The following is a 26,621-nucleotide window of genomic DNA, read 5'->3' as shown; positions in this document are numbered from 1 at the left end:
CTCACCACGATCTATGACATAAACACAGCCATCGCCTCCCAAAGTTTCTTCCTACCATCTTTTTAAACTTACTGTTAGAATTATTATTTCTATGATAAGAATACCTAACATACTGTCTACCCTCTTAGCAAATGTTTAAGACTACCTTACAGCGTTATTAGTTATAGACTCTGTGCCTCACTGGGGGGTCTCTGTGACTTGTTCATCTTATAGACTGAAACTTTGCACCCTTGGACAGAGACCTATTCTCTTTCCCCCAAGTCTGGTCTCTGGCAGCCACCATTCTGCTCCATGCTTCTATGGGTTAGATTAGATTTCTTATATAAGCGGAATCATACAATTTGTCTTTCTGTGTCTGGTTTCTTTCATTTAACATCATGTCCTCCAGGTTCATCACACTATTGGAAAGAGCAGGGTTTCCTTCTTTTTTGAGACTAAATACTATTTTGAGGTGCTCAGACTGAAAAGCAAAGGAGAGATTGGTTTTGGGAGTGCTTTGTGTACTGATCTTTGTGGTTCCATGGCAGCCAGGGGTCCTGTGTCCTTCCTGTGAGATCCCAGGGTCAGGAAGGAGCATGGGTCTTGTGGGGGAGCCGTGTGTGTGTGTGTGTGTGTGTGTGTGTGTGTGTGTGTGTGTGTGTTTGTATGTAAGAAAGAGAGTGAGAGCCACACATGGGGATGTACTGGAGTTGAGTCACATGTCACAGCCTATGTGACAATGCCCTCATCCCTCCCACACTGGGAGGTTGTGGGGGCAGCTGCTGTCTCCCCATTTCCCAGGAGTGAACACTGAAATCGTGGACTGCTGCTGCTGCTGCTGCTGCTAAGTCGCTTCAGTCGTGTCCAACTCTATGTGACCCCATAGACAGCAGCCCACTAGGCTCCTCTGTCCCTGGGATTGTCCAGGCAAGAATACTGGAGTGGGTTGCCATTTCCTTCTCCAATGCATGAAAATGAAAAGTGAAAGTGAAGTCGCTTAGTCGTGCCCGACTCTTAGCGACCCCATGGACTGCAGCCTACCAGTCTCCTCCATCCATGGGATTTTCCAGGCAAGAGAACTGGAGTGGGTTGCCATTGCCTTCTCCGGAAATCGTGGGCAGTGAATGCTTAATGAGAGGAGCTGATTGGAGCCCAGGAGGTTTCTCAACAGCCGCTGTGGGGTCTGCCCTCTGTGCAAGCCAGCCTGGTTGGGTCAGGATCATAATGGACAGATGGTTGCTGAGGGTCTGGAGTCCCTGGAACCTGTGCCTGGATCCTGTGCTGCTTGCTCCCAGAAGGTCATTGTTGTTCTTCAGTCACTCAGTCATGTCCAATTCTTTGCAACCCCGTGGACTGCAGCACGCCAGGATTCTCTGTCCTTCACCATCTCCCGGAATTTGCTCAAACTCATGTCCATTGAGTTGCGGATGCCATCCAACCATCTCATCCTCTGTTTGATCTCCTTGCATTCCAAGAGACTCTCAAGAATCTTATACAATACCACAGTTCAAAGGCATCAATTCTTTGGCACTCAGCCTTTTTTATGGTCCAACTCCCACATATGAAAAAACCATAGCCTTGACTAGATAGACCTTTGTTGGCAAAGTAATGTCTCTGCTTTTTAATATGCTGTCTATGTTGGTCAGACTTTATTTTGCAGACTCCAGAATCACTGCAGATGAGGGCTGCAGCCGTGAAATTAAAAGATGCTTGCTCCTTGGAAGAAAAGTTATAACCAACCTAGACAGCATATTAAAAAGCAGAGACATTACTTTGCCTACAAAGGTCCATCTAGTCAAAGCTATGGTTTTTCCAGTAGTCATGTATGGATGTGAGAGTTGAACTATAAAAAAAGCTGAGTGCCAAAGAACTGATGCTTTTGAGCTGTGGTGTTGGAGAAGACTCTTGAGAGTCCCTTGGACTGCAAGGAGATCCAATCAGTCCATTCTAAAGGAAATCAATCCTGATTATTTATTGGAAGGACTGATGCTGAAGCTGAAACTCCAATACTTTGGCCACCTGATGCGAAGAACTGACTCATTTGAAAAGACCCTGATGCTGGGAAAGACTGAAGGGAGGAGAAGGGGTTGACAGATGATGAGATGGCTGGATGGCATCACTGACTCAATGTACATGACTTTGAGTAAACTCAGGAGTTGGTGACGGACAGGGAAACCTGGCATGCTGCGGTCCATGGGGTCTCAAAGAGTCAGACACAGCTGAGCGACTGAACTGAACTGAGGTGGTCATAGCTTTTCTTCCAAGGAGCAAGCGTCTTCTAATTTCATGGCTGCAGTCACCATCTGCAGTGATTCTGGAGCCCAAGAAAAAAATGTCTGTCATTGTTTCCCCGTCTATTTGCCATGAAGTGATGGGCCCAGATGCTATGATCTTTGTTTTTTGAATGTTGAGTTTTAAGCCTGTTTTTTCACTCTCATCTTTCACCTTCATCAAGAGGCTCTTTAGTTCCTCTTTGCTTTCTGCCGTAAGGGTGGTGTCATCTGCATATCTGAGTTTATTGATATTTTTCCTGGCAATCTTGATTCCAGCTTGAGCTTCATCCAGGCCAGCATTTTGCATGATGTACTCTGCATAGAAGTTAAATAGGGAGGGTGACAATATACAGCCCCAGGGGGTTGTACCTGCCTGTTTATCAAATCCCCTGGGCCTGGTTCTGGGGTCAGGGTTTGGAAACTCCCTTCTCACCCCTCCCCCCACCAAGAGTCCCAGTGTTGGACCCCTGTGATTGCAGCCTGTGTGGGGCATGACCACTGAGTTAAGCTTCATTTGCCGATGCCTGATTTCAGACAAATGTGAGGGCAGCACGGGAGGCTGGCAGCTTCTGTGTCAGTGGAGGAGGACAAGGTAAGAGAGGAGAAGCTTCGCTCCCGACTCCATAGGGAGTCAGGGCTGTGGGTGGTGAGGACAAGGCTGGGAAGGTGTGATGGGGCACTGGGTGGGAGAGGACCTTGCTGTGCAGACCTTGCAGGTCCTGGTTACCTGGCTGTGCCTTTGGAGGCCAGCCCAGGGTAGACTGGGAGGGTGGCCATCTTCTGTACTCACAACTGGAAACTGGTGGCCAGGTCTCTCTTTTTTTATGTAACATAGATTTATTTTACATGAAATGATGTTCAGATAACTCGTTATCCTTGTGGGAAGAAACAGAAAGTAGAGCTAAGTCCCTTCTGATGCAGCTGGACCACTGGCGGGAAGGTTCCTCTTCAGGCTGAATGGCACTCTGCCTCCCTGGTGCCTGAGGCCACAGGTCTGCCCAGGCTGCAGCTTCCTTCTTGGAGTCCCTGGGCTTGCGAAAGAGGGAGGAGGAGGGTGTGCGGCAGGAAAGGCCCCTGGGAGTTGAGGGGGAGCAAGGTCTTGGAAGGAGGAAGGTGCATACGGTGGGTGTGAGGGGCCGTGGCTTTGGTGTTGCAGAGTCATAGGGAGTAAAGGTCATGTCTCATTCTCGGGACCCCATCTTCATCCCTCTGGTGATGTTTATCTCCCTGTCATCCTTTCTGAAGGTGCCCGCTTCCTGTCCTCCATGACTTGTCAGTGTTGGTAATTACAGCTGTGTCATTGTCAAATTATATTATCCCACCCTCCACCCAGATTTTATGTTCTGTGAGCTCAGGGACCATGTCTGTTCAGTTCACCGTGGTGCGTGTCAGGCTGGCATAATGCCCGAAACAGGAAGTGCTTCACAATGATTTTGTCGCATGGGTGAATAAATGAACACTTGGCTGGACTGTGGCTTATTGAAGGGGCTGTGTGCTGCCCTAAGGACCTGAGACTGGATTCTTTTAGCAGTGCAGCTGGAGGAGGGCAGAGAGCTGTTGTGGAACTGAGCAGAGGTCAGACTGTGAGGGCCCTTTCTTCCGTCAGCTTGGCTGCTGTAACCAGCGTACCACTCAGTGGCTTAGTGACACACATTTATTTCTCACAGTTCTGGAGGCTGAGGAATCCAAGATCAAGACACCTACAGCTCCGATGTCTGGTGAGAGCCTACTTCCTGGTTCATAGATGGCTGTCTCCTTGCCGGGTCTTCACATGGCAGAAGCAGTGAGGGAGCTTTTTGAGGTCCCTTTAATAAGGACAACAGTCTTGGTTCTGAGAGTGAACACACCCCCATGACCTAAACACATTCCAAAGACCCCACCTCCTAATACCATCCCAGTGGGAGGTAGGTTTCAACATAGGAGATTTGGGGGTGATGCAAGCATTCAGTCTTTGGAGGGGAAAGGACATGCTTCACATGAGGGTGGGAAGGAGATGCCACCGTGCCTTGTCACCGTGCAGAACGAGAGAGCTGAGTCTCAGCCAGTGGGTGGCCTGGGGTGGGAGGAGGTGGGGCCCACCTTGGGAACACAGACAGGAGCCTCTCTTCTGGTCCTGCAGGCTTTTCCTGGGTCTCCGTGGAGGCCCCCAACCTGCATTGCTGCTCCCTCCGTTGGAGGCTGGCTGCTGCTCTGCGTTGATTACAGTTTGAAACGCTTGCTCAGTCCCATGCCACCGCACACCACAGAAATCCCGTTTCCCTCTAATGAGGTTTCAGCTGGCGTGTTGGAAAGAAGAAAGGCTTTTAATTAGATTGGTCGTAATTGAGCTCCCAAACCACAGAAGCCTTTCTCTCAGAAGATAAAGACATGGATGCAATTAAGAGAAAGAACCCACCTGAATGGAACACTGGCTAATTTTAAGTCTATTAAAAACAACAATTCCTTAATAAGTTGAGGCAAGGGACATATGTCCTGAAAGAGTTTATCAGCTCTTTCAGTAGCACTGGGATCAGACTGGAACTGGAGCCCTCATGCAGTGCGGATGCATGGCGTCGTCAGGGGCTGTTCACTCTGCACAGAGGGAGGTTAGCTCCACAGAATTCTACCCAAACCCCTGGCAGGTGTTATTTTGCAAAAGGGGGATATATTTTTCTTGTGACCAGACTGGCAACTTCTTCTGGACACAGCCCCTGGCCTGAGGTCCCTGGGACTTGGTCCCCTGTCTTTCTCCAGGCAGCCTGATCCCTTCTACAAGATTTACCTTCCTACCCCGACTGTCATCTCTCAGAGGTGCCCAGGGTGAGCTGCTGGGGCAGGGACATTGATGTGTCCAAGAATCTCTGCCAGCTCCTTACATGTTCAACACATTTGTATTTTAATGAGAAGTAGCATTCATTTCTCACTTGCATCCCTGCCCTGTGACCACGCCCCAGCAGATGGTGTTCTTTCTGCCACTGGGTCTGTTTATGTGAATGCTACCAGGGAACCAGGCCAGGTAGTTCCTGTTGAAGGAGCTCATGGTCTCAGCCTCAGGGCATCTCAGCATTAATAAGCACTTTCTTCTGGAGGGGTGAAATTGCTAGTTTGTGGAGTCTTTTTCGGTGGGAATTGAACACGAAATACTGAACAACAGCATTCTTAGTAGAACAGCTGCAGGAAACTTGCTCATTTTTCTCCGTGCCCACCCTGGCTCTTGCTAGCCACTTTTGGGCCTTGCCAGCCATGATTAAAAAAAAAAAAAAAAAGCTGACTGCATCCCAGTTGGGAAGGCCTGAAGTTGGCTAGCATCTTCTTTGGGTGCCCAATGTGAGGGTGAAGCCACTGTTGATACACTGCCTCACACTCCCTGGACAGAATGCAGACTCGGCACCCTTCTGGAGCCCACACCCAGGTTGGAAATGTGGAAAGAGGGCTCTTGACCAACATCCAGGTGTGAATGTTTCCTTCATAAAGTCAGCTCACCTTTCTGACCCTTAGTTTGCTCACCCGGATAGGATTTACCTTGCTTGTGTGTGTTAAGGGTCTGGTGTGCTGCCTGGTTGATGAAGGATGGGAGAAAAGGTAGGCAGACCTCGGAAGAAATGGGGCCCGCACAGCATTGTTAGCACAGGGGCAGCAGCTGTCGCAGGAGGGCTCCCTTTCCCGGGGGAGGGAAGCCTAAAATATTTCAGTTTGCTTAAAACTCTATCCATTCTTGTAATAAACTTGACTTTAAACGACTGAAATTTGCACCCAGTCTCATTTTTTTTAAGCATACAAGTGATTTTAAAAAGTGTAAGTAAAAATAAGTTAAACCGTTAACAGGTATCATCTCTGGATGGTGGGGTTGCAGGGTTTTCATTTCCTTCTCTCTACTTTTCTCTCTTGTGTAAGAGCTCTGTAATTAATGTGTAAATAGAAAAGCTTCACTCCAGGGAAATGCTGGAGTGTATTTGGAAGTGCTTGGTGAATTCTAATTTCTACACGCACTAGCCGTCCCAACCATCAGACTGGTGCATGAATAATGGTATCATTTCCTCTTAGGTAAACTGTATAAACCATATCTTTGACTCTTTTTATTTTTTCCCTTAAAGGATGAGAAGAACCAAGTGTTAACCACCAACATTTGGCTACAAATGGTAAGTTGCAACAGTGGCGGTCCTCGCCCATGGGGCTTCCTGCTCTTACATCCGAGATGCCTGAGCTGGAATTGCAGGCAAGGTCCCTCAGAGTATCCAGGACTGTCCTGCCGGCCTCCACGTTTGCCAACAGCAAAGGAGACCGCCCTACCTTTGCATGTCCTGCGCTACACCCTGCAAGGCTCAGTGCACGCTCCTGCTTCATAACAGGGTGACTTGGGGAAGTTTCAAAAGCAGAAACATGCACATAAGTCGTAAGTTGCAGGTCTGCATGTGGAATGTCCACAGCTTGTACCATAACTGATCCCCAGAGCTCCAGAGTGCCTGCCCAGCTCCCCCTGCCTCTAGCTGTGCATGTCTTAATATGGCGGAGCAATGCCCAAGCCAGAAGCCTTCACACTTCCTGCTCTAGTGATCTCTGCAAGAATTTCGAGATGCTGAATTTTTTCATTCATGGATTTTTTTACCTTGCTATCTAAAGTTCTAACCTAGATTAATTAACTACAAAATATGTCACTTCCATCCAATTGTAAATATAAACATTTTAAAAGAAAACTGTCAGTCTCTATTTTAAATTGAATCTATTTAAATTCCATATAATTTGACAGGCCTATCATTAAGCAAAAAACATATACAAACATGCCCTTCTTTACCTGGTGGGTATATTACATAGTCCCTTTTTCCCTCTACTCTTACCTTTCTTTTCTACACAGAATTTTATCCTTGAAAGTCTTTTTATTAATGATTCTGACTTGGTTCTCTCCAGTGTAAATATTTACATAAAAATTATTCCTTCAGAAAAATGTTAAGAATTTTTCTTCTTGATTGATTTAGGATTATAGTGATTATTGGTACATAATTCATCAAGGTAAAACTAATTATAAATTTTAATAATTATTAAACAAAAAATTGGAAATCTACATCTCTACCAAAGATGGGGCTTTGTTTTAAATTCATTAATACATTCATAGATGACTAGTTTTTATTGCTAAAATTGAGACATACAGATTTCACTATCAATTCTGTAACTTTTAAAAATAGAAGTAGTAACATGTACAGTTGAGAATGAAGGGCAGTTTGTGATAGCAGCATTACTCTTCTCCTGAACTTCTTACAGATTATATGCCCCAAATAATAGAGTTTGGTGGTCTTCCCTGAAGGATTTAAAGCAACTTGCCTCAGTGCGTGGATCCCACCTGCACACCTGTGCCCTCCAACTCCAGCTTCCCTCCTTTTGCCAAGGGCACAGGGTCTGTTCTCCCATGGAAGCCAGCCCTTCCTCAGGGATGTGGTCCTGTTTCCTGGCACCTGCTGAGAGCAGGGCTTTCACAACTGCCCCTGTTGCCTCAGGCATCGTAACAGTGTCTGTGTCACTCTCGGTATACAAATATACTGCCCTCTAGGGCTTCCCAGGTGGCGCTAATGGTAAAGAACTTGCCCATCAGTGCAAGAGACAAAAGAGACATGGGTTTGCTCCCTGGGTCAGGAAGATCCCCTGGAGGAGGTCATGGCAACCCACTCCAGTATTCTTGCCTGGAGAGTCCCATGGACCGAGGAGCCTGTCCATAGGGCCACACAGAGTCGGACACAACTGAAGTGACTTAGCATGCACGCATACTGCCTTCTGTCCCCATGAAGTCGCCCAGTGATTCCCTGGTTTTCTTTGACCTTTACAGCAACATTCCCCTGAGCAGTGCCCTCCCACCCCAACTGTCCTTGTTCTCTCTCTTTGCATTCTCACTTAAACTCACCTTCATCTGGCTGTGTGTGCAGGCGTGCTCAATCGTGTCTGACTCTTTGCAGCCTCATGGACTGTAGCCCGCCAGGCTCCTCTGTCCATAGAATTTTGGGCAAGAATACTGGAGTGGGTTGCCATTTCCTTCTTCAGGCTGTGTGTGAGCAAATCACTAACCCCACCCAGGTTACTACATATTATGAGTAATATTTTTCCCCAATTTTTTTAATGAGAATTTTCAATTATACCAAGAAGTTGAATTTAGAGTGAGCACCCATATACTTACCTCCTGGATTCTATAATTACTTTTGCTATACTTGCTTTAGCCTGTATCTGACCTTCTATTCATCAAGTTTATTTTTAAATTCAGCTCAAAAGTAGAGGAGTGGGCAGTGGTGTCCTTTCACCCATATATTTCACAGAGATCTCAGTCCAGAAGTTTTTTTTTTTCTTTCTTTCAAGGTAAAAGTATTTGCATACAATGCAGTGCACAAATCCTAAAAGTGTATCTGACAGTGAATTGCCAGTAATGCCTTCAGACCTGCAGCCCCCATCCCTATTCCATGCAATCAAGACTGTCATATAGCTCTGGGAATTCTGGGGCATAATGCGAATGCTTTCTTCTTGACATAAAACCGTCCATTTCCCATGCCCTCTAAAGTGCAGAGCTGATGTGGACATTTTTCTCCTGGAAGGAGAGACACACTGAATTTGCTCCTGACATGTCAGATCATGTTCTCTGAGCCTCTGTTTCTTAGTCCTCAGTAAGTGATTTGTCTTCAGCAATGAATGTGATTTGGATTTTTTTTTAAAACGAATGTTGGTTTCCAGGAAAAAACGTAACTGGATTATTACTTACTGCCTTGAGTTCAGGTGCTCCATAAATAGACATCCTCGCTTTGGAGGATGTCAGCAGAGGCCTCAAAATTTCTTTCAAGCACAGCATATTTCTAATTAAGACTTGCATTTGCGGAAACATCTGCAGCTTCATTTGTTTTAAAACTCACCTTTTTATCTCATGTACCTTTTCAACTAACCTTTTCAAGCACCTGCTTTGTGGAAAAGCATTGCGAGGCCATGCGAAGGGGGCCCAGAAAAGGATGAGAACCAGTTTCTACTTGCAAACCATTTCTAATCTGGCTGTGTAATTTACACTCTAAAGAAGGTTCAGATATGAAGACCAGTACCTACCTAGAGAATTGGCAGGAGGCAGGCTGGCTGTGTAGACTGTGGAGTTGGCAGTACAGAAATCAAAGGAAGAGGAGGAAAGGCAAGGACTCTATGTATGTGGTGATGGGAGCCTGAGTGTTTCTAGGTGTGAGCTCAGTAATTAATGCTTCTTTCCAGGCTGGGCACCTTTGTAATGTATGTCTTATACAACTGGGTGACACATTCTATCTGGCACCTGTAGCTCACGGAGCAGCTGTAGTAATAGTTCCCAACTGAATTTTAAGGAATCACAAGAATCTTGGATTTAGAACAGACCTGAACAGTTATCTAATCAAAACCTCTGCCTACTCTGTTTCCATCTGGAAAGCGTTGGTATTCCTAGTGTGGCCTCAGCGTGGACCTGCGGAACTCAGACGTCACTTGCACAGGCCTTGGAAGCTGCCCCAGAGCCATTGATAAGATAACCAGATTGATCCCTGCTCTTTGTGTTTCCCAAACTGGTGACCAGCCTGGCCTGCCCAGCCTGGGTAATGGGGACAGAGGAGAAGTGAGGCTCCATGCTGAAGAGGGCCAAGGCCAGAGTCCCCAGGGAGGGAGGGCAGCAGCCTGGACAGGAAGGGACAGAGGGCCCAGGAGATTGCTCTCAGCAGTTGGTTTTACTCTCCCTTATCTCATGTTGCTGAATTCCTGTTCTGAAAAACTGAGTCCACGTAATCTTTTCCCTAGATATTTAAACTCTGAGGTCAACATCCTACAAATGATGGGTTTTCTATACATTCAAAGAGAAGAGGCAGAAAAAATTCTCTTTGACGTATAGTTTGTTGATTGTGTTTTCCTTTCCCTGACCTGCCCTTGATTTGTAGGAATTTACAGTTTTTAGAGAACCCGAAGGAAGAGAAAGTGTTTGATCTCTCTGTTTACTTCTTTATATTCCTAGGAGGAAGCAGCTAGTGTATTTTTTCTGCATATTAGTTTCATCGTTTGGGGGGTCCTGTCAGACAATCTGATTTGATCTATGAGAAGAACTGACAGAAGCCATTTCAGTTTCTAAAGAGATGTTTGAGCCATTTGGAGACTTAACAAAAAGAACTTGCTTAAAAAAAAAGAAAACTATCTTCTTTAATTGTAAATTTTTGACATTTTGACCATTCTTCTGGTTTCAGATTTCCCATCCTTCTGCTTATTTTCCACCTCCTAAGTCTAATTATGGAATTAATAGCATCATTGAATATTAGATTCTAAACCATATTTATTTCTGAAATATTTATTACCTTCTTCATTTCTGCATTCTTTATCAAAATAGTAATGCTATATATGTTGCTTATAGATGAGAGGTCAGTGGCTTGCTTAGGGCCGTAAGAGCAACCCACCATTAAGCAAAAACTATGTCCACTGAGAGAAGAAAGTTTTGGGACAGAAGAAAGGAGGAGACCCGCTCTCTTCCTCTGAGATCAGAACAGTTGACTGAAGAATGTTCAGAGCATGTGTGTGTGAGATGTTTCCTGACACCAACAGCTTGGCTCTATTCTGAGTTAGCATTTGATCCTTCAGGTAAGGGCTCATTCCCATAGACTGTCCCCATTTGAGATACCAACTACAGACGGGGGCCGAGTGACCCATGCTTCTGTCCAGCTGAGTTCACATTCAGACACTCCCATTCCCTGCCTCACAGTCAGTACTTTCTTTGAACAGCTCCTGGAACTCAGGAGAAACCTTTTATCTTTGTTTAAAATTTATTATTGTGTATAATCTGATATATAATATCATATAATATAAAAGATGAGCTTCCCTGTTTTCTCTGGGAGGGTTGGCACTTCTAGGTTCATGCCTGTTTCCAGGTGCCTGAGTGTGGGAGCCGTGCCAGCTCCTGTCTATACACAGATTTTGCTCAGCACCTCTGCCCTCAAGGCTCTGTGATCCGAGTGGGCAATGAGTAGTTTGGAGGATAGAGCCCTACCCCCTGCTTGTTTATGGGCCCTTTTCCACATCCACTCTTAGGAAATCGTCATGAAAACCCAGGACAATGCTGCACTGAGGTTCCTGCTCCAGCTCCTGACACTGAGCTGGCCTTTGCTCTCTCCACCTTTGGCTGAAGCTCAGTTGTTACAGCTCTCATGTCCTCTGGGATGTTGTGAAAGGGAAGATCCCTTTTCCTCTCAGAATCATCATTTATCACTCATTTATCACACGCCTCCCAAGGCCATGTGACTTAACTTACTTCGACACTTGATCTCATTGCATCCTTATAGTGCCTGATGAGGTGCTACATACGAGCAAAGTGCAGCTCAGAGAGGATGGTTTACCTGCTAGAGCTGACACAGCTCTTCTCTGCTGGAGCCTTAGGTACAAACCAACCTCTGTTTGATCCTAAAGCTCCCAGTGGCCTTCTGTTTCTATTGAGAGGATGATAGAGACCAAACTTGGCTTTAGGCTAAGGGAGACCCCTAGAAGAGCAGCCCACCTTGTTGGGGTGCAGAATTTGCCTGTGCAGACGTGGGAAAGAACCAACCACAGTAGAGCCTGGCTGTCACCCAGCTTGAAGTCAAATAAGTTCTGAGTCCTGACCCCAGTGACCAACCAAAAAGTTGTCACTTCTCCAGGCCCCAGTTTTCTCTTGTAAATAAGAATAGTCATGCTGGCATCCCAGTGTTCTGGTGAGCATGGTACACATAGCAGACACTGAGCAAGCAGGCTGGCTGAGATACACATCCCGGGGCACATGCGGCTAAGTAGGAGCATGGGTAGCAGAGATGGGAGGGGTGAGGAATTGCCAGGGAGGCTCCCTGCAGCTCAGGCCTGGTACCCTTAATAGAGGTTTTAATAGAGGTTTGTGTTTGACCAACAAAGCGCTCCCTCCTCCCTGCTTCTCCTCTTGCTGTGGCCATCCTATCAGCAGGCAGAGTAGATGGGCATCTGTCTGCCACACCTACTTCCTGGGCAGTTCTGAGAGTCCTGGGGCCCTGAGCAGGGTAATGTGGAAGATGAATACCAGACTCTGCTAATCAGCTGCCGACCCAGAGGAGCATTCGGATATGAGAACATGATCAGGAAAGCACAGATGTTGGGCATAGAAGAGCTTATGCCCAGAATATGGGAGAGAAAAGAAGGGAGCACTGAGCAAAGTGGACAGAGCTGGAGCCGCTGGAGCAAACAGTGTGGCCTTCGTGTAAAACCACTTGAACGAGATTGGCTCTTTCTGGGTGCTGTGCTGTGCTGTCCTGTCCTCCCCCAGCCACACACTTCTAATTTAGAAACATCGGCCAGGTGGGTCACCATCCTACATGCCCCCAGTGATACTGCAACATGTTGTTTAGTTCGTGTCTTACTCTTCTGCAACCCCATGGACTATAGCCTGCCAGGCTATGTCCATGAGATCTCCCCAGGCAAGGGTCACCATTTCCTTCTCTAGGGGATCTTCCCAATCCAGGGGTCAAACCCACATCTCCTGCATTGAAGGTGGATTCTTTACCACTGAGTTACCAGGGATACTTCAACAATTTAAGTATCAATATATCCTCCTTTTCATGGTCCATGACTCTGAAATGCTGCTCAGTTAGTTCAGTTCAGTCGCTCACTCTTGTCTGACTCTTTGCAACCCCATGGACTGCAGCACGCCAGACTTTCCTGTTCATCACCAACTCCCAGAGCTTGCTCAAACTCATGTCCATCGAGTTGGTGATGTCATTCAACCAGCTCATGTCCCCTTCTCCTCCTGCCTTCAATCTTCTTCAGCATCAGGGTCTTTTTCAATCAGTCAGTTCTTTGCACACGGTGGCCGAAGTATTGAAAGTAGAGAAATGCTGATACTTACCTGCATATTCCGTCTTCTCTGACAAACTGGGATGCTTGTCTGCTCTTTCCAGAGGATGGTGGCATCTCTGGGGCATGCCCTTTGACTGTATTGCCAGTTTCAGTAGCTCTAGACCCACAACCCCTTGGCGGCAGTTCTCAAATCTCGGCAGCTCTGAACATGACAGGGTTTTTGTTTGTTTGTTTTTGTTTTTATGACTTTACATCAAACTGATCAGGTCTAAAATCAAACAAATTGATATGCAATCGAGGCATTTACTTTCAGGATAAATATGCATGTTTTGCTGCAGAAATAATGATTAATTATGAGGAATTGCCCCTGGGCCAGCTTGGGGTGTTGCATCACATACCTTTTTAAATGTGAGAAAGTTTGCACTCAGAGCAGGTAGCCCTAGGGGGACTGAATACAGGATGGAGGCCTTTATGGCATCTGCTCTGATAATGCACACCTGTAGGAGCTGGTAAGTCCAAACCTGGCAGCCTTGCAGTCCTGGCTGGGTGCTGCTGGTTGCCAGCAGTGCAGGTGGGGTCCTACCTGAGCAGTCTTTACAAAGCCAGTGGACCTCAGGTAGCTCTGGGGTGCGTGGTCCGAGGGCAGAGAACTCCAGCAATGGACCTTCCTCTTACAAAGATCCCTCAAGAACCAATTTCAGGTTTAGCCCCAGAAAGACACATGTTCACGTGCTTATAAATATTTCCTGAGTCTTACTCTGTACCCTTGGGTCCTGATTCATTGTTTTAGTACCAATGCCCATGTTTGCATTTTTGAGTTGTGGTGTCAGAAGCAGTATTCCTACCTGAAAATAATAATTCAAATCCAAATACAGGCCCTTAGACATTTCTAAGAGGTACCCCTGCAGCTGCATGAAGTTGTTTTATGGAAATAAATCTTCTACATTTTTCCAATCTAGTTCTTCTTCTAACTGAAATAATGAATTTATTTGTCCAGAGTGTCCCAAAACTTTGAAAGCGAAACAGTTTTCATTTGGCTAGGAAAAAAAGTCCATCTGCTACAGGAGAGAAGGGCTTGGGGGCATGCAGTGGACTGGAATTAACTTTAATGCTACCCTCTGACTATGGTCGTGGTGACAGCAGGATCTTAAATGTGATTTTTATGCTATTCATGGTCATTTAGTAAGGGATTATTTAATTCCCAGTTTCCATATATTTTACAGATAGCAACTCAATTATGTAAATGAGTGTCTGGAACTCTTTTTGGTTTTGAACTTATCTAATAATCTCTCATAAGATATATTAGCAGGCAAGAAAGCAAAGTGCTGCTAATGCTGCCGTCTGTGTTTGTCAGACTTGGACAGATCACTATTTACAGTGGAATGCATCTGAGTATCCGGGCGTGAAGACTGTTCGTTTCCCAGACGGCCAGATCTGGAAGCCAGACATTCTCCTCTACAACAGGTAAGCTCAGTGGACAAAAGGGAAAGAAATGAGTTTATTCTTGGATGTGTTTTAACAGTCAAGCATATTTGAGTACTTTATAGAAATTCTGGGTACTTTATCTATAATTTGGGATTATGGATTCCCATGAGGCTTTGTGGGAAGCAGCTCTGTCCTGTGTCTGGCATTCTCTGTCCCAGCACGCAGGCCTGCAGCATCCGACACGCTGCCCTCAATGGGCTGTGTCCACAGGACTGTGCATTACAGATTTGTAGGTACTTGTGTACATATTGGCACTGAGACATTTTTGCATGTAGTCATAAGTTTGCCTCTGAATGACAGCAGTTACAGTCACAGCAAGAGAAACTGCAGGTCAACAGGATACATGGCTGGAGTCCACTGTCTGGACTCAGGTCCTCATTTAATGCTCTGCCGTTGTGCACTGAGGGCACTGCGGGGCGGCTGAGCACAGGAGACTCATCTCTAGCCGCACTCGGAAGCCTGTACCTGATGGGAGAAGGGCAGTCATCATCTCCTAATAGTCCATCTCCTGAGGTCAGGAAAGGAAGGGTTAGTCAGTCAGCCAAGGCCATCTGATTTTTGGAGTGGAAGCCCAGCAGGCGGGTTTCTATCCAAGCAGATTAAATTTCTTGAAGCTCCAAAATTTCTTGCTAAACTACATAGTAAACTAAGGGAACTCGGAGCCTCTCTTTCCAATAAGAGACGTGATAACTGGCTTCATACTCACAAAAGCTATTTCCTAGTGACGGCTGCTGTCTCTGGTCCCACTTGGAAAAGAGGAATCCCAGCACCTGTGTGACTCAGGGAAACAGTGCTGCCGTCAGCTGCTCCCTGTGGGCATAGTCATCCCTCAGGACCAGCTGATGGGTTTGTCCTTCAAGGACTGCTTCCAGAAGGCTGAGTGATTTTATGTTTCATATCCACTTTGAATTCTCTTTCTTTCTTCCTGGTATCACATTTCACTTGAATCCTTGGGCCTGTCTCTAGAAGATTACCTTGGCTGATTTGCCACCACCCTCCAGTACCTTCACTGAGTTCCAGCAGCCGAGTTTTGTACGGTGTCTCAGGTCAGCAAAAGCAGTCCCCTGTTGAGTAGAAGCACATGAGTCCCCATGCCTGCTTCTTGGCCCCTCTGTTTCCTAGGGGCTATATTAGTTGTCCAGAGCTGCCAGAAAAAAATAACCACTAACTAGGTGACTTAAACAACAGAAATTTATTTTCTCTTGGAGGCTGGAGGCCCCAGGGGTCTCAGGTCCGCAGAGTTGGTTTCTCCCGGGGCCTCTCTCCGTGGCTTGTGGATGGCCGTCTTCTCCCATTTCCTAACATGCTCTCCCCGTGTGTGTGTGTCTGAGTCCTCATCTTTGCTTGTGAAAACATTAGTCACACTGAATTAGGGTTCACTCTGATGACTTCATTTTACCTTAGTTTTACCTCATTAGAGATTCGGTTCGGTGCATGATACTGGATGCTTGGGGCTGGTGCACTGAGACGACCCAGAGAGATGGTACAGGGAGGCAGGAGAGAGGAGGGTTCAGGATGGGGAACACATGTATACCTGTGGCGGATTCATGTTGATGTATGGCAAAACCAATACAATTATTGTAAAGTAATTAATCTCCAATTAAATAAATTTATGTTAAAAAAAAGATTCGGCTTACAACTGCAGTTTCACTTGGAGATACTTGAGTGTGTGAATTAGTTAGGGGTTCAGCCTATGACTTTCACGGGGAGACAGTTCAGTCTATAACAGCAATATTGCTGTTGACTGCTTAAGGACAAGGGTTTGGATGGACTAAGTGGGTGTAAATCTTAGCCATAATATTTGCTATGTCTGTAAGTCTCAGATGCCTCCTTTGCCCAATAGGGTAAGTGAGTGCCAACCTCACAGTCTGGAAGAATGAACTGCAGATACACATAGCATGCTTGGTGTGGTACTCAGTAAAGAGTGAACAGTCTGTAAAGGTAGTTGTGTGCTCAAAGGCATGGGGATGCGAATCTCAGCTTTAAGTAAGATGGTTTGACATTTTAAAAAGAAATGCCAATAATGTTTTTCACTGTTCCCAACACAGTTTTTTTCATCTGAAATAAAAAATAAATATGGTAGAATTTTTAACAATGAGGTTTTAAGTGATGGTTCTTTTGACTTACTTTTAAGATCTTAAACCTCAGTATATGTTTGGCGTTTCTGACATTCTAACTAATGAAGAGTTTCCAAGAATTCTATACATACTTGAATTTCAAGGAACAAAGATGCAGCCGTCTCTTTCTGACAGATGCCACCAGGGACCAGGCCCCAGGAATAATCCATCCCCTTCTTCCTCTTGTGTTTCCCCTGGAGCTCCATATAACCATCTCCCCTCTTCTCCTTTCCATGTGCCTGTTGACTGCCTGCACCAGCCTGTAGCACAGTGTCTGTAGAGACTGCCTCCTCTCCTGCATTAATTTTCTTCTGAGAAGTGAGATGTGGGGCTTTTTACCTAAAGTAACTGTTGACTACATGGCTGGCATGTCCACATTGGCACAGTGTGGGGTAGGAAGGTTAAAAAGTTACTGAAGCCAGCTGTAGACACAGCACCGGTTATCTTTCACTGCTTAAGTGACCCTGAATTTAATGGCTTAAGAAAAAAAAACACTATGCCTTTTATTTCTCACCATGGGAGCTGGCCCAGCCCGTGTGGCTGCTTGTCTGTTCTGTGAGATGTTGGCAGCAGGCAGTGGCTGGGGCTCAGATGAGCTTGTGTGTGGGGGTACACCCCCGGAGCTGGTGGTGGTGGTGATGGTGCTGTGGGTGGAGCTCAATCTGGGCTGTACCTGCACCACCTCAAGTGCCTCTTCCCCTCCTGAGCCTTTTCCACGTGGCCTGGTGAGTTCCGGAGAGGCATGAAGCGGGGGCTGCCTGGCCCTTAGGGACCCAGAGTAGGAATTAAGACCAGCCCTTCACCTGGTCCTGTCGGGCAAAGTAGGGAGGGGCCCAGAGAAGGGAGGAGAAATCAGTCCCCTTCTCCAGGGCACCGGGGAGGGAGGCAGGGAGGTCAGAGTGAAGACTGGAGGGAGTGGAAGGACCGAAGCAGGCATGCGTAATAATGAAGGAGCGCTCAGTTCAGGGTGCCTGTGGGGCCAGGCGGACAGGGAGATGCAGGGTGACCCTGTTATCCCTGCCTCCGGGGGCTCCCTCTGCTGCCACTCCTCCTGCCCCAGGTATGTGTGGGCACCACCACCCCAAACTCCGCTGCCTCCTCTTCCACCTACTGTTGGTCAGCTCAGGGATGTTCCCTGACTCCCATCATTTATCCTTGCCCCCCTTAGTGTGGGGCCCTCATCTTCTCTCACCCCCAGACCTCAACTGAACTCCCCTCTGACTCCAGACACCTCTCTCTGTCACATGCTCTCCTAGAAAGAGGTTCCTGTGCCCCACCAACTGCAGGTGCTGCCCCCCGCTTCATGGGCTCCTGGAAAGCACCTCACAACTGTGTGTGTACAGACAAGATGGAAGGAGGGTGGGGTACAGGCAAGAGGCGGAGGAGCCAAGGGCACGACCTGTGTGATGCTGGTGCTGCTAACGCCAACAAAGGAAGAAAGAGGAGGAGGAAAGTCACATTGGCAGCCTGGAAGATACGAGCCTAGGTATTTGAGTCTAGAAATGAACATGGAAAGTAGCAAAAACAGGCCTGAGCTTAGTGAGATCCTGACTTTCTGATACCCTGTTACGGGAGATTTTGAGAGATGTTGAGTTTAGTACTTTGCACCAGCCCAAGATTCTCAAACTGATGTATTTCCTCAGTGAGCCCATGCGATGTTTCATTACATATATGTGGCAAGGGTGGGGGCACTTCCTGAAGGAGGGCACGTGCCACCCTTCTGTGTGAGCCATGGTTTGGAGGGGAGCATCGATTCACGTCAGGGGAAGCATCACCAACATGTATGTAACAGTTCTCCCATTCCAGCTCAATTTTGTAGTCCAGGTGTGAGCCCCATGTGGTTTTTGAGATAGAATCCATTTTCTGTGCTTCGAAGAGGTTGGGTCTCTGCATCATTTCTGGGAGGGGCTGCTTTATTCTCCTGATGGATGGTGAACAAGTTGATTGCCCACCAGCTGGCTGGGTGGCTCTGAGGTGAGGACAGGGGCTACTAGCAGCATCCCTGCTAGATGACGAACCCTGTGATTTCTTGTCTGCTTCATTCTGCTTTAGTTTAAGCCTGCAGTTCAAGGATTTGTCTGAACACAACCTTACTCAAAGTGAGTAGCGATTCTGGATGGCTTGTTACCATTTTCCTCCCTCCTTTTTGGCTTTTAATCTTCTGTATGATTACATTTATTGATGTTCTAGAATAGGGGATACAAATCAATAAAATGGTTACCTCTGGGAGGGACAGAAGAAAGGGGCATGAGGGAACTTTCTGAGATAATGGAGTGTCTGTATCTTGACTTTATGGTGGTTATAGTTACATGAATATAATCTGCATCAAAATTCAGTGAAAGCCACACACCAGAAATCTGTGTTTGCTGCTTGCAAATTGTATATCAGTTTGAAAAGTGTAATAGGTTAAATGGCAGATGGTTCACAGTGAACTGAAAGACACAATAAGCTGTCGATACAGAGCGTAGCAAAGAAATGCACAAAGATGAAAAATAAGAGAAATGCTGTGACTTGCAGAATAGACTGAGATGTTCTTAAAGTGTTAACTGAAGTCTAAGATAGAAATAATAGAGAAAATGAGGGAATAGCAATGTTTAAAGAAATAATGGCTGGGAATTTTCCAGAAATTATATAAAATACCAGTCATCGGGTAAAGGAATCCCAACCAGTCCTAATTGGGACAAATGGTATTTACTGTAGTTCCTGTCTTTGGAGGACAAATCACTCCAAACTTTAAAATAAGAATTGTTGTAACCTCTCCCAGTTGCTGTGCCTCAAGGATTTGGGGAGGGATCCAGTAGGTGGTCTGGCTCCAGGTCTCATGAAGTTTCAGCCCAATATTGGCTGAGGTTGCAGTCAACAGGGAGCCTGACTGGGGTGTCCAACCAGGTGACTCACCCAGATGGCTGGCAAGTTGATGTTGGCCCTTAGGAGCCTTGATTCTTATACACATGTGCCTCTCTATGAGTTGAATGTCCTCATGGTATGGTGAATGGCTTCCCTCAGATTGAGTCATGACCTAGGAAAAGCTACAATGCCTTTTGGGTAGAATGAAAGGCCTAACTGGTATCAGCATCGCTTTGCAGAGAAAAGTCTGAACCCCAGCAACATCTTAGCCACCCCTGCATTGTGCAACCCTGGGTGGCTACCTTAGTCTCTCTGGACTTCTCAGTTCTTGAGCTGTTTCATCAGAAAATCCTGTGACAGTAATGGAATCTTCATTGATGAATGTAATTTTCTGATGTTTTTGTTGACTCTGTATTTTTAGGACTGCATGGGGTGTCAACCATTTTCTTTTTATAGGCTGTGCAAAACCACATTCACACATCTGCAGGCTCCTGCCTGGCTCTGAGGCTGTAGGCCTCTGGCCCCAGCCCTCTTTCTGTCACATACTCCCCTGACCCTGTGGCTGATGGCAGAGCCTGGAGGGAGGGAGGGTGGTACACAAAGGACACACCTGGGTGCAGTGTGATCTGACCCCCAGGGGTTTGCAGTTGTGGTGATCAGTGAGTCACCAGTGACATAGAATTTATTCTCTTCCCTAAGTGTCTTAGGGTCCCTTGGACATCAGCCCAAGACGAGGATTTGAGTGCACATAATCTGAGAGACTAAGTGGGACAGGGGAGGGAGGGAAAACAATACAGGATACTTTAAAAAGCTACTGCTATGGGCAGTGGGGATGTCCAGGATGCTTATCTGCCAACTTCCTTCTGTGATAGATTGACAGCTGCTTCTAGGAATGTCATTCTGCTTGCCTGTCCCATGCATGAACAGGAGCCTTGGGCAGGGCTGCCATGCCAGTTCTTGCCTGGGCAGCTGTCAGGGCCTCAGACATGGGGAGGATGGCTGCCAGCATGGTCAACTCGGTGCAGGTGAGCTGGCTGCTGAAGTTCCAGTCATTTTCACCTTGGCCTGTTTGGAGATCCCATCCTGGCTCTTGAGGGGAGGGCAGCAGTGATTGAGTAATGAGGAAGCATCCTGGGACTCAGGCAAAGTAGAGGAGGCAGGTAGGTAGCAAAGATGATAGAGATGAGCAGGGACTTGCATGCTTGTGAGTGGCAGTTGCTTCCCTGGGTCAAATCATGGTATCATAACAGTCCGTGTATGGAATAGGACCTTAGGGAGTGAATACCTTAGACTCAGTGCTGTCGCTGCCGTTGGCTCCAGAAGGGGGTTCTGGAGTTGGTGCTCCCAGGCCCATCATGCAGCTGTGGCTGGTCTGGGGGTGGGGGTCAGGGTGGAGGCACCATGTCACTTGATGGGGACAGGAATCTCCAGGTGAACAAAGGTAACTTTTCAGCTTTGGATCTTAGAGAAAGAGGCTTTAGGGAATGCTGTGATAGCACCTTGATTATCAAATCTGACCTAATCTGGAGGGAGGCTGTTTGTAAATAACATGACGTGGCAAGAGGGCAAAGCAGTTTTTAGAAAGTGAGTGGAACCTGCCAACCTGTGTCCATCCAGACCTCCCCCTTCTCACCCCTGCTGCTGTTGATGTTTGTTTTTCATCTGTCTCTTTGCTCCACCAATATTTAATGAAGGCTTACATGCTGTTGTCACACACTGTTCTAGGATCCCAGGATACAGCAGCCATCAAGATGGACAAAACTCCCTGCCCTCTAGAGAAAGGGAGAGAGAGGGGGGAGAACATGCACCCAGTTTTGGGGGCTGTAAGAACTGGGGAGGGAGCCTCACACATGCTGGAGCCAGATGTGGGCTGTGAGACCGGAGAGGGAGGCCATGGAAAAAATCAGAGCATCAGGGAGGTGAATGCTCTTGGCAGAAAAAACAGGCACCTAGGCTTCAGGAAAGATGGTTAACGGCTTTGAAATGCAAAACATCATAACCATCATAAAATAAATAAAATGGTGAAGGAGAGAAAGATAAGCGGGCATCTGTGGCATCTCCGTGTGAGGTCACCTGCACCTCCCAGGTTATCAGATGTTCTAGTGATCAGTAGGCCATGGTCCTTGAACCACCTTTCAACTTTGCAAGTTCTCGGACTGGTAGTGATGGAAATTATTCCAGTCCAGTGAGAAGCAAATGGATTCTGTCTGATGGACTGACTTCTCTGTGAATAGATGGGATTGGCGTTCCTGGTCGCCTGTGTCCATGTCTGCCCTTTGGATGCTCCTCAGAAGTGGATTTTCATGCCTTGCTGTTTCCCTCATTAATTAATGACTTAAAAAACGTCTTTGACACAAATATGTTAATTTTATATTTGTGTGTCATGACTTTATCTTTACAAGATGTATCTTTTTTGGATTACCCTGAGGCAGGAACTTGTCATCTAGATCTGTCCTTGGAACAGAAGGGGCCAGATTGGTGGGCATGAGTCAGGTGAGAGGATCAGAGATACAATGGGTGCTGCCCAAGTCTTCCGGGTCTTTGCTTTTATTTTGAATGAGACAGGAGAGCCTCTGCAGGATTGCATTTCCATTTTTGCTCTCAGTAATGGTCAAAATTCAAATTCATATTCTTTCTCTGACTTGCTAGCAACTGATTTCCATCCCACGGTTATCTTGTTTGGAAGTTGTTACCGCTTCTTTTCCGCTTGTACACTCCTCCCAGCTTACGGCAGTGGTTGTGTTTTATCTGTGTTTGTTCCTCCAGTATCTTGGTAAAATCAGGGGATGGAGGGCTCGTGGATGTGCATACTCACTCAGCCGCCGGGAGCCCAGAGACCCGGCCGCCTCATCCTGATTTGGAGCCCAGCCTCTCCGCACAGCATGGACTGCACTTGCAGATCTCTAGTGCCCTAGCTTTGCTCCACTCTTTCTGCAAAGGGTCGAATGGCTCCAAAGTCTGCATTAGCGTTCACATCTCAGGGCAAGGATGTATGTGTGCTTAGTTGCTCAGTCGTGTCCGACTCTTTGTGACCCCATGGACTGTAGCCCACCAGGCTCCTATGTCCATGAGGATTCTCCAGGCAAGATTACTGGAGTGGATTGCCATGCCCTCTCCGCGGGATCTCCACGGGATCTTCCCAACCCAGGGATCCAACCCAGGTCTCCCACGTCACAGGCAGATTTTTTTTTTTTTTTTTTTTTACCATCTGAGCCACCAGGGAGGCCCAAGTGCAGGAAACCGGTGCGCAAAGAAGTTCAGCCCCTTGCCTGAGATCACCCAGCAGGACATGCCTGACTCCAGAGTACTTGCCTCTAGTTGTGCTTTTAGAGCTCTTGTGTTTTATTTTTCCACAAGTTAGACAAATTGAAATCACTCCTCTCTCCCTCCCTCGGAATAGACTCCATTTTCAGACCTTCTCTGGCCATTCTGTCTCAGCTTCTCTTTCTGGAAGGAGTGAGCCTGGCTTCTCCCAGTTTCAGAGCCACTGAGGGATTTTCAGACCATCACTTCTTTATGATCTTTCCTCATCATCGACAACCGACTTTTCCTTGAACAAATCCCTTGCTGGCCAGCTTGGAATGACCGAATGCAAGCTGCTGGGTGAGAGCTGGAGCAGAATTTCAGAGAGCCAGGCACTGCAGCCAGCAGTTTTCTAGGGACGGCTTTGCATCCAGGGTGGCGCTTTAATACTGTCTTCCTACCTGTGATGCCAGGCTGCCTCAGGAAGCCCTCCGCTCCCTGCACCCTGAGGGCTGTAAGACCCATCCAGCCCAAGAGACTGGCTTTGGCAGATGAGTTTATTGATCTTCCTGGCATCAGACACGGAGCCAACTTGGCTGTAAGGGTCTGTGTAGTAAATACGTGAGACAGGAATTCAATGGGGAGTTTGGTCATCCTTCAAAGCCTCCTGCGGGAGTGGAGGGGCCAAGGTCAGCTCTCACTCTGCCCTCTCCCCAGCCTGCTATGGGGGTTCCTACAGGATTTCCACTGCCTACCCAGGCTACAGCTACAGTCCATGGGGTAACAGAGTTGGACATGACTAAGCAGTTTAACACACACACAAACCCACACACACACCCAGGCTATGCTCACTGGCCACCCACACAGAGGAAGGGGAGCAGGGGAAGCTGTGATTGACAAGGACAAGACTTTGTAGGAGCGGGTGCTGGTTCTCTTCTGAAGCCCTCAGGACCTCAGATGTGCATGAGTGTGTCCACGGCATGCCTTAAGTCTGGAGGAACCAGGCCCCCAGGCGGGTGTGTAGCTGATGCTATCAGTTCTGCTCAGGGGGATCGTCTCAGGACACACCTTCACTGTCCTTGAGGCATTTGTAGTCAGTCACACGTGGCTGTATCCTGGTGGGCTCACCTGATCTGAATTCTGACTGCAGTGAAGTCTTGTTGAATTACTCTCCCTCACTCACAATTAAAGAAACTGTTTCTGAAACACAAAACCAAGGCATTGGTGTGTGTGAAACACAGGACTAACTCCCAAACCTTTGACTTTTGCAACACTTGATGACCTCATCATGGGTCTAAGACAAGGGCTCATCTTATAGAAAAGATCATCTTATAGAAAAGATCATCTTATAGAAAAGATAATGTGAGTCAGGGGTCTGGCATCTTAGAAAGCTCTGGAGGACAGAGATGGTCATCTAGTGGGAGTGGGGAGAGGTGGTTTCTGGGAAGGGGCCAGATAGGACCCATCTGCTAGGGGTAGTCCTGGCACAGCTATTAACTGTATGCTTTTCAGAGTGGCCCAGCTTAGGTAATAATGTATGTGGTCCTCCCAGAACAAGTGGCTACAAGGAGACAACAGTTAGATGAAGGCTTGGAAGCCAACAGGACAAGACACCTCATGCAGAAACTAGCTGAGGCCATGGCTAGGGGGTCTTAGAGCAGACCGTGAGTGACAATCTTGGGAGGGAATAAATGTTGCAGGACCCCCAATGCATTGCTTTAAATTCAAGGAAGAGGGTAATGAACAGGATATTAGGCCAGGATGAAGTACAGTAAGGTATTCAGATCCAGCCAGCCAGACTTCTCCTCCAGGACTCTGCCCTTGACACCCTGTGCCGTCTCTGCCTCTGGGATACAGTGGGCCTCAGAGAACTTAGTGTTTCTCAGCATCATGTCACATGGCAAATACAGTCTAACACTCAGATTTCTTGCCTCTAGCCAATGAGCTTTGTCACAGGGACCACGTTCTATTCATATGTTTTTTATTTTTATTTTTTTACCAAAAGTGAATGTGGCAAAAAGCACATGCTAAGTCACTTCAGTTGTGTCTGACTCTTCACAACCCCATGGACTGCAGCCTACCAGGCTTCTCCATCCATACGATTTTCCAGGCAAGAGTACTGGAGTGGGGTGCCATCACCTTCTCCAAAAAAGCACATGGAAGGCAGCAAATTAGAGTGAGTGGAGGCAGTATTGGGGGCCATGACCCTGGTGTAGTAGGGGATTGCTGGAGGCCTTAATGCTTGGCACTCACAGCTCTAGATGGAGAGATTCAGTCCCAGCACGAGTAATTCTGGCTTGTTTGGGGCAGCAGTGTGGCTTATGGGTCATAACCCATAGAGTTTATCATTCTCTTTTCTCCTTCACATTCCATACCAATCTATCATGAAGGAGTATCCAATTTAAACTGCTCCAGTTATCTTTTAGCATGATTTATAGTCTTTTATTGAAGATAACAGTGACATGGAACAATGGACTGGTTCCAAATTGGGAAGGGAGTACGTCAAGGCTATATATTGTCACCCTGCGCATTTAAGTTACATGCAGAGTACATCATGTACAGTGCCGGCTGGTTGAATCACAAACTGAAATCAAGATTTCTAGTAAAAATATCAATAACCTCAGATACGCAGATGATTCCACCCTAATGGCAGAAAGTGAAGAGGAACTAAAGAGAATCTTGATAAAGGTGAAAGAGGAGAATAAAATCTCTGGCTTAAAACTCAGCATTCAAAAAAATAAGATCATGGCATCTGGCCCTATCAGTTCAGTTCAGTTGCTCAGTCGTGTCCAACCCTGCGACCCCATGAATCGCAGCACGCCAGGCCTCCCTGTCCATCACCAACTCCCGGAGTTCACTCAGACTCACATCCATCGAGTCAGTGATGCCATCCAGCCATCTCATCCTCTGTCGTCCCCTTCTCCTCCTGCCCCCAGTCCCTCCCAGCATCAGAGTCTTTTCCAATGAGTCAACTCTTCTCATGAGGTGGCCAAAGTATTGGAGTTTCAGCTTTAGCATCATTCCTTCCAAAGAAATCCCAGGGCTGATCTCCTTCAGAATGGACTGGTTGGATCTCCTTGCAGTCCAAGGAACTCTCAAGAGTCTTCTCCAACATCACACTTCCAAAGCATCAATTCTTCGGCGCTCAGCCTTCTTCACAGTCTAACTCTCACATCCATACATGACCACTGGAAAAACCATAGCCTTGACTAGACGGACCTTAGTCGGCAAAGTAATGTCTCTGCTTTTCAATCTGCTATCCAGGTTGGTCATAACTTTTCTTCCAAGGAGTAAGCGTCTTTTAATTTCATGGCTGCAGTCACCATCTGCAGTGATTTTGGAGCCCAGAAAAATAAAGTCTGACACTGTTTCCACTGTTTCCCCATCTATTTCCGATGAAGTGATGGGACCGGATGCCATGATCTTCATTTTCTGAATGTTGAGCTTCAAGCCAACTTTTTCACTCTCCTCTTTGACTTTCATCAAGAGGCTTTTTAGTTCCTCTTCACTTTCTGCCATAAGGGTGGTGTCATCTGCATATCTGAGGTTATTGATATTTTTCCCAGCAATCTTGATGCCAGCTTGTGTTTCTTCCAGTCCAGCGTTTCTCATGATGTACTCTGCATATAAGTTAAATAAGCAGGGTGACAATATACAGCCTTGACGTACTCTGTTTCCTATTTGGAACCAGTCTGTTGTTCCATGTCCAGTTCTAACTGTTGCTTCCTGACCTGCATACAGATTTCTCAAGAGGCAGGTCAGGTGGTCTGGTATTTCCATCTCTTTCAGAATTTTCCACAGTTTATTGTGATCTGCACAGTCAAAGGCTTTGGCATAGTCAATAAAGCAGAAATAGATGTTTTTCTGGAACTCTCTTGCTTTTTCCATGATC

The 26,621-nt window shown here is 46.8% G+C and overlaps 1 protein-coding gene across 1 annotated transcript in view; it reads left to right on the top strand.

Annotated features, from left to right (window-relative positions):
• The window catches only part of CHRNA7 (cholinergic receptor nicotinic alpha 7 subunit), a 156,395-nt gene that overhangs the window by 60,357 nt on the left and 69,417 nt on the right, over positions 1 to 26,621 (top strand). The window contains 2 exon segments of the mRNA XM_018066574.1: positions 6,326 to 6,370; positions 14,392 to 14,501. Coding sequence (XP_017922063.1) covers positions 6,326 to 6,370; positions 14,392 to 14,501 — 155 coding nt within the window.

The sequence above is a fragment of the Capra hircus genome, chromosome 21 (assembly GCF_001704415.2).
Source record: "Capra hircus breed San Clemente chromosome 21, ASM170441v1, whole genome shotgun sequence".
Classification (NCBI taxonomy): domain Eukaryota; kingdom Metazoa; phylum Chordata; class Mammalia; order Artiodactyla; family Bovidae; genus Capra; species Capra hircus.
The sequence above is the reverse complement of the archived record's forward strand: the minus strand, read 5'-3'. Positions and strand labels throughout refer to the sequence as shown.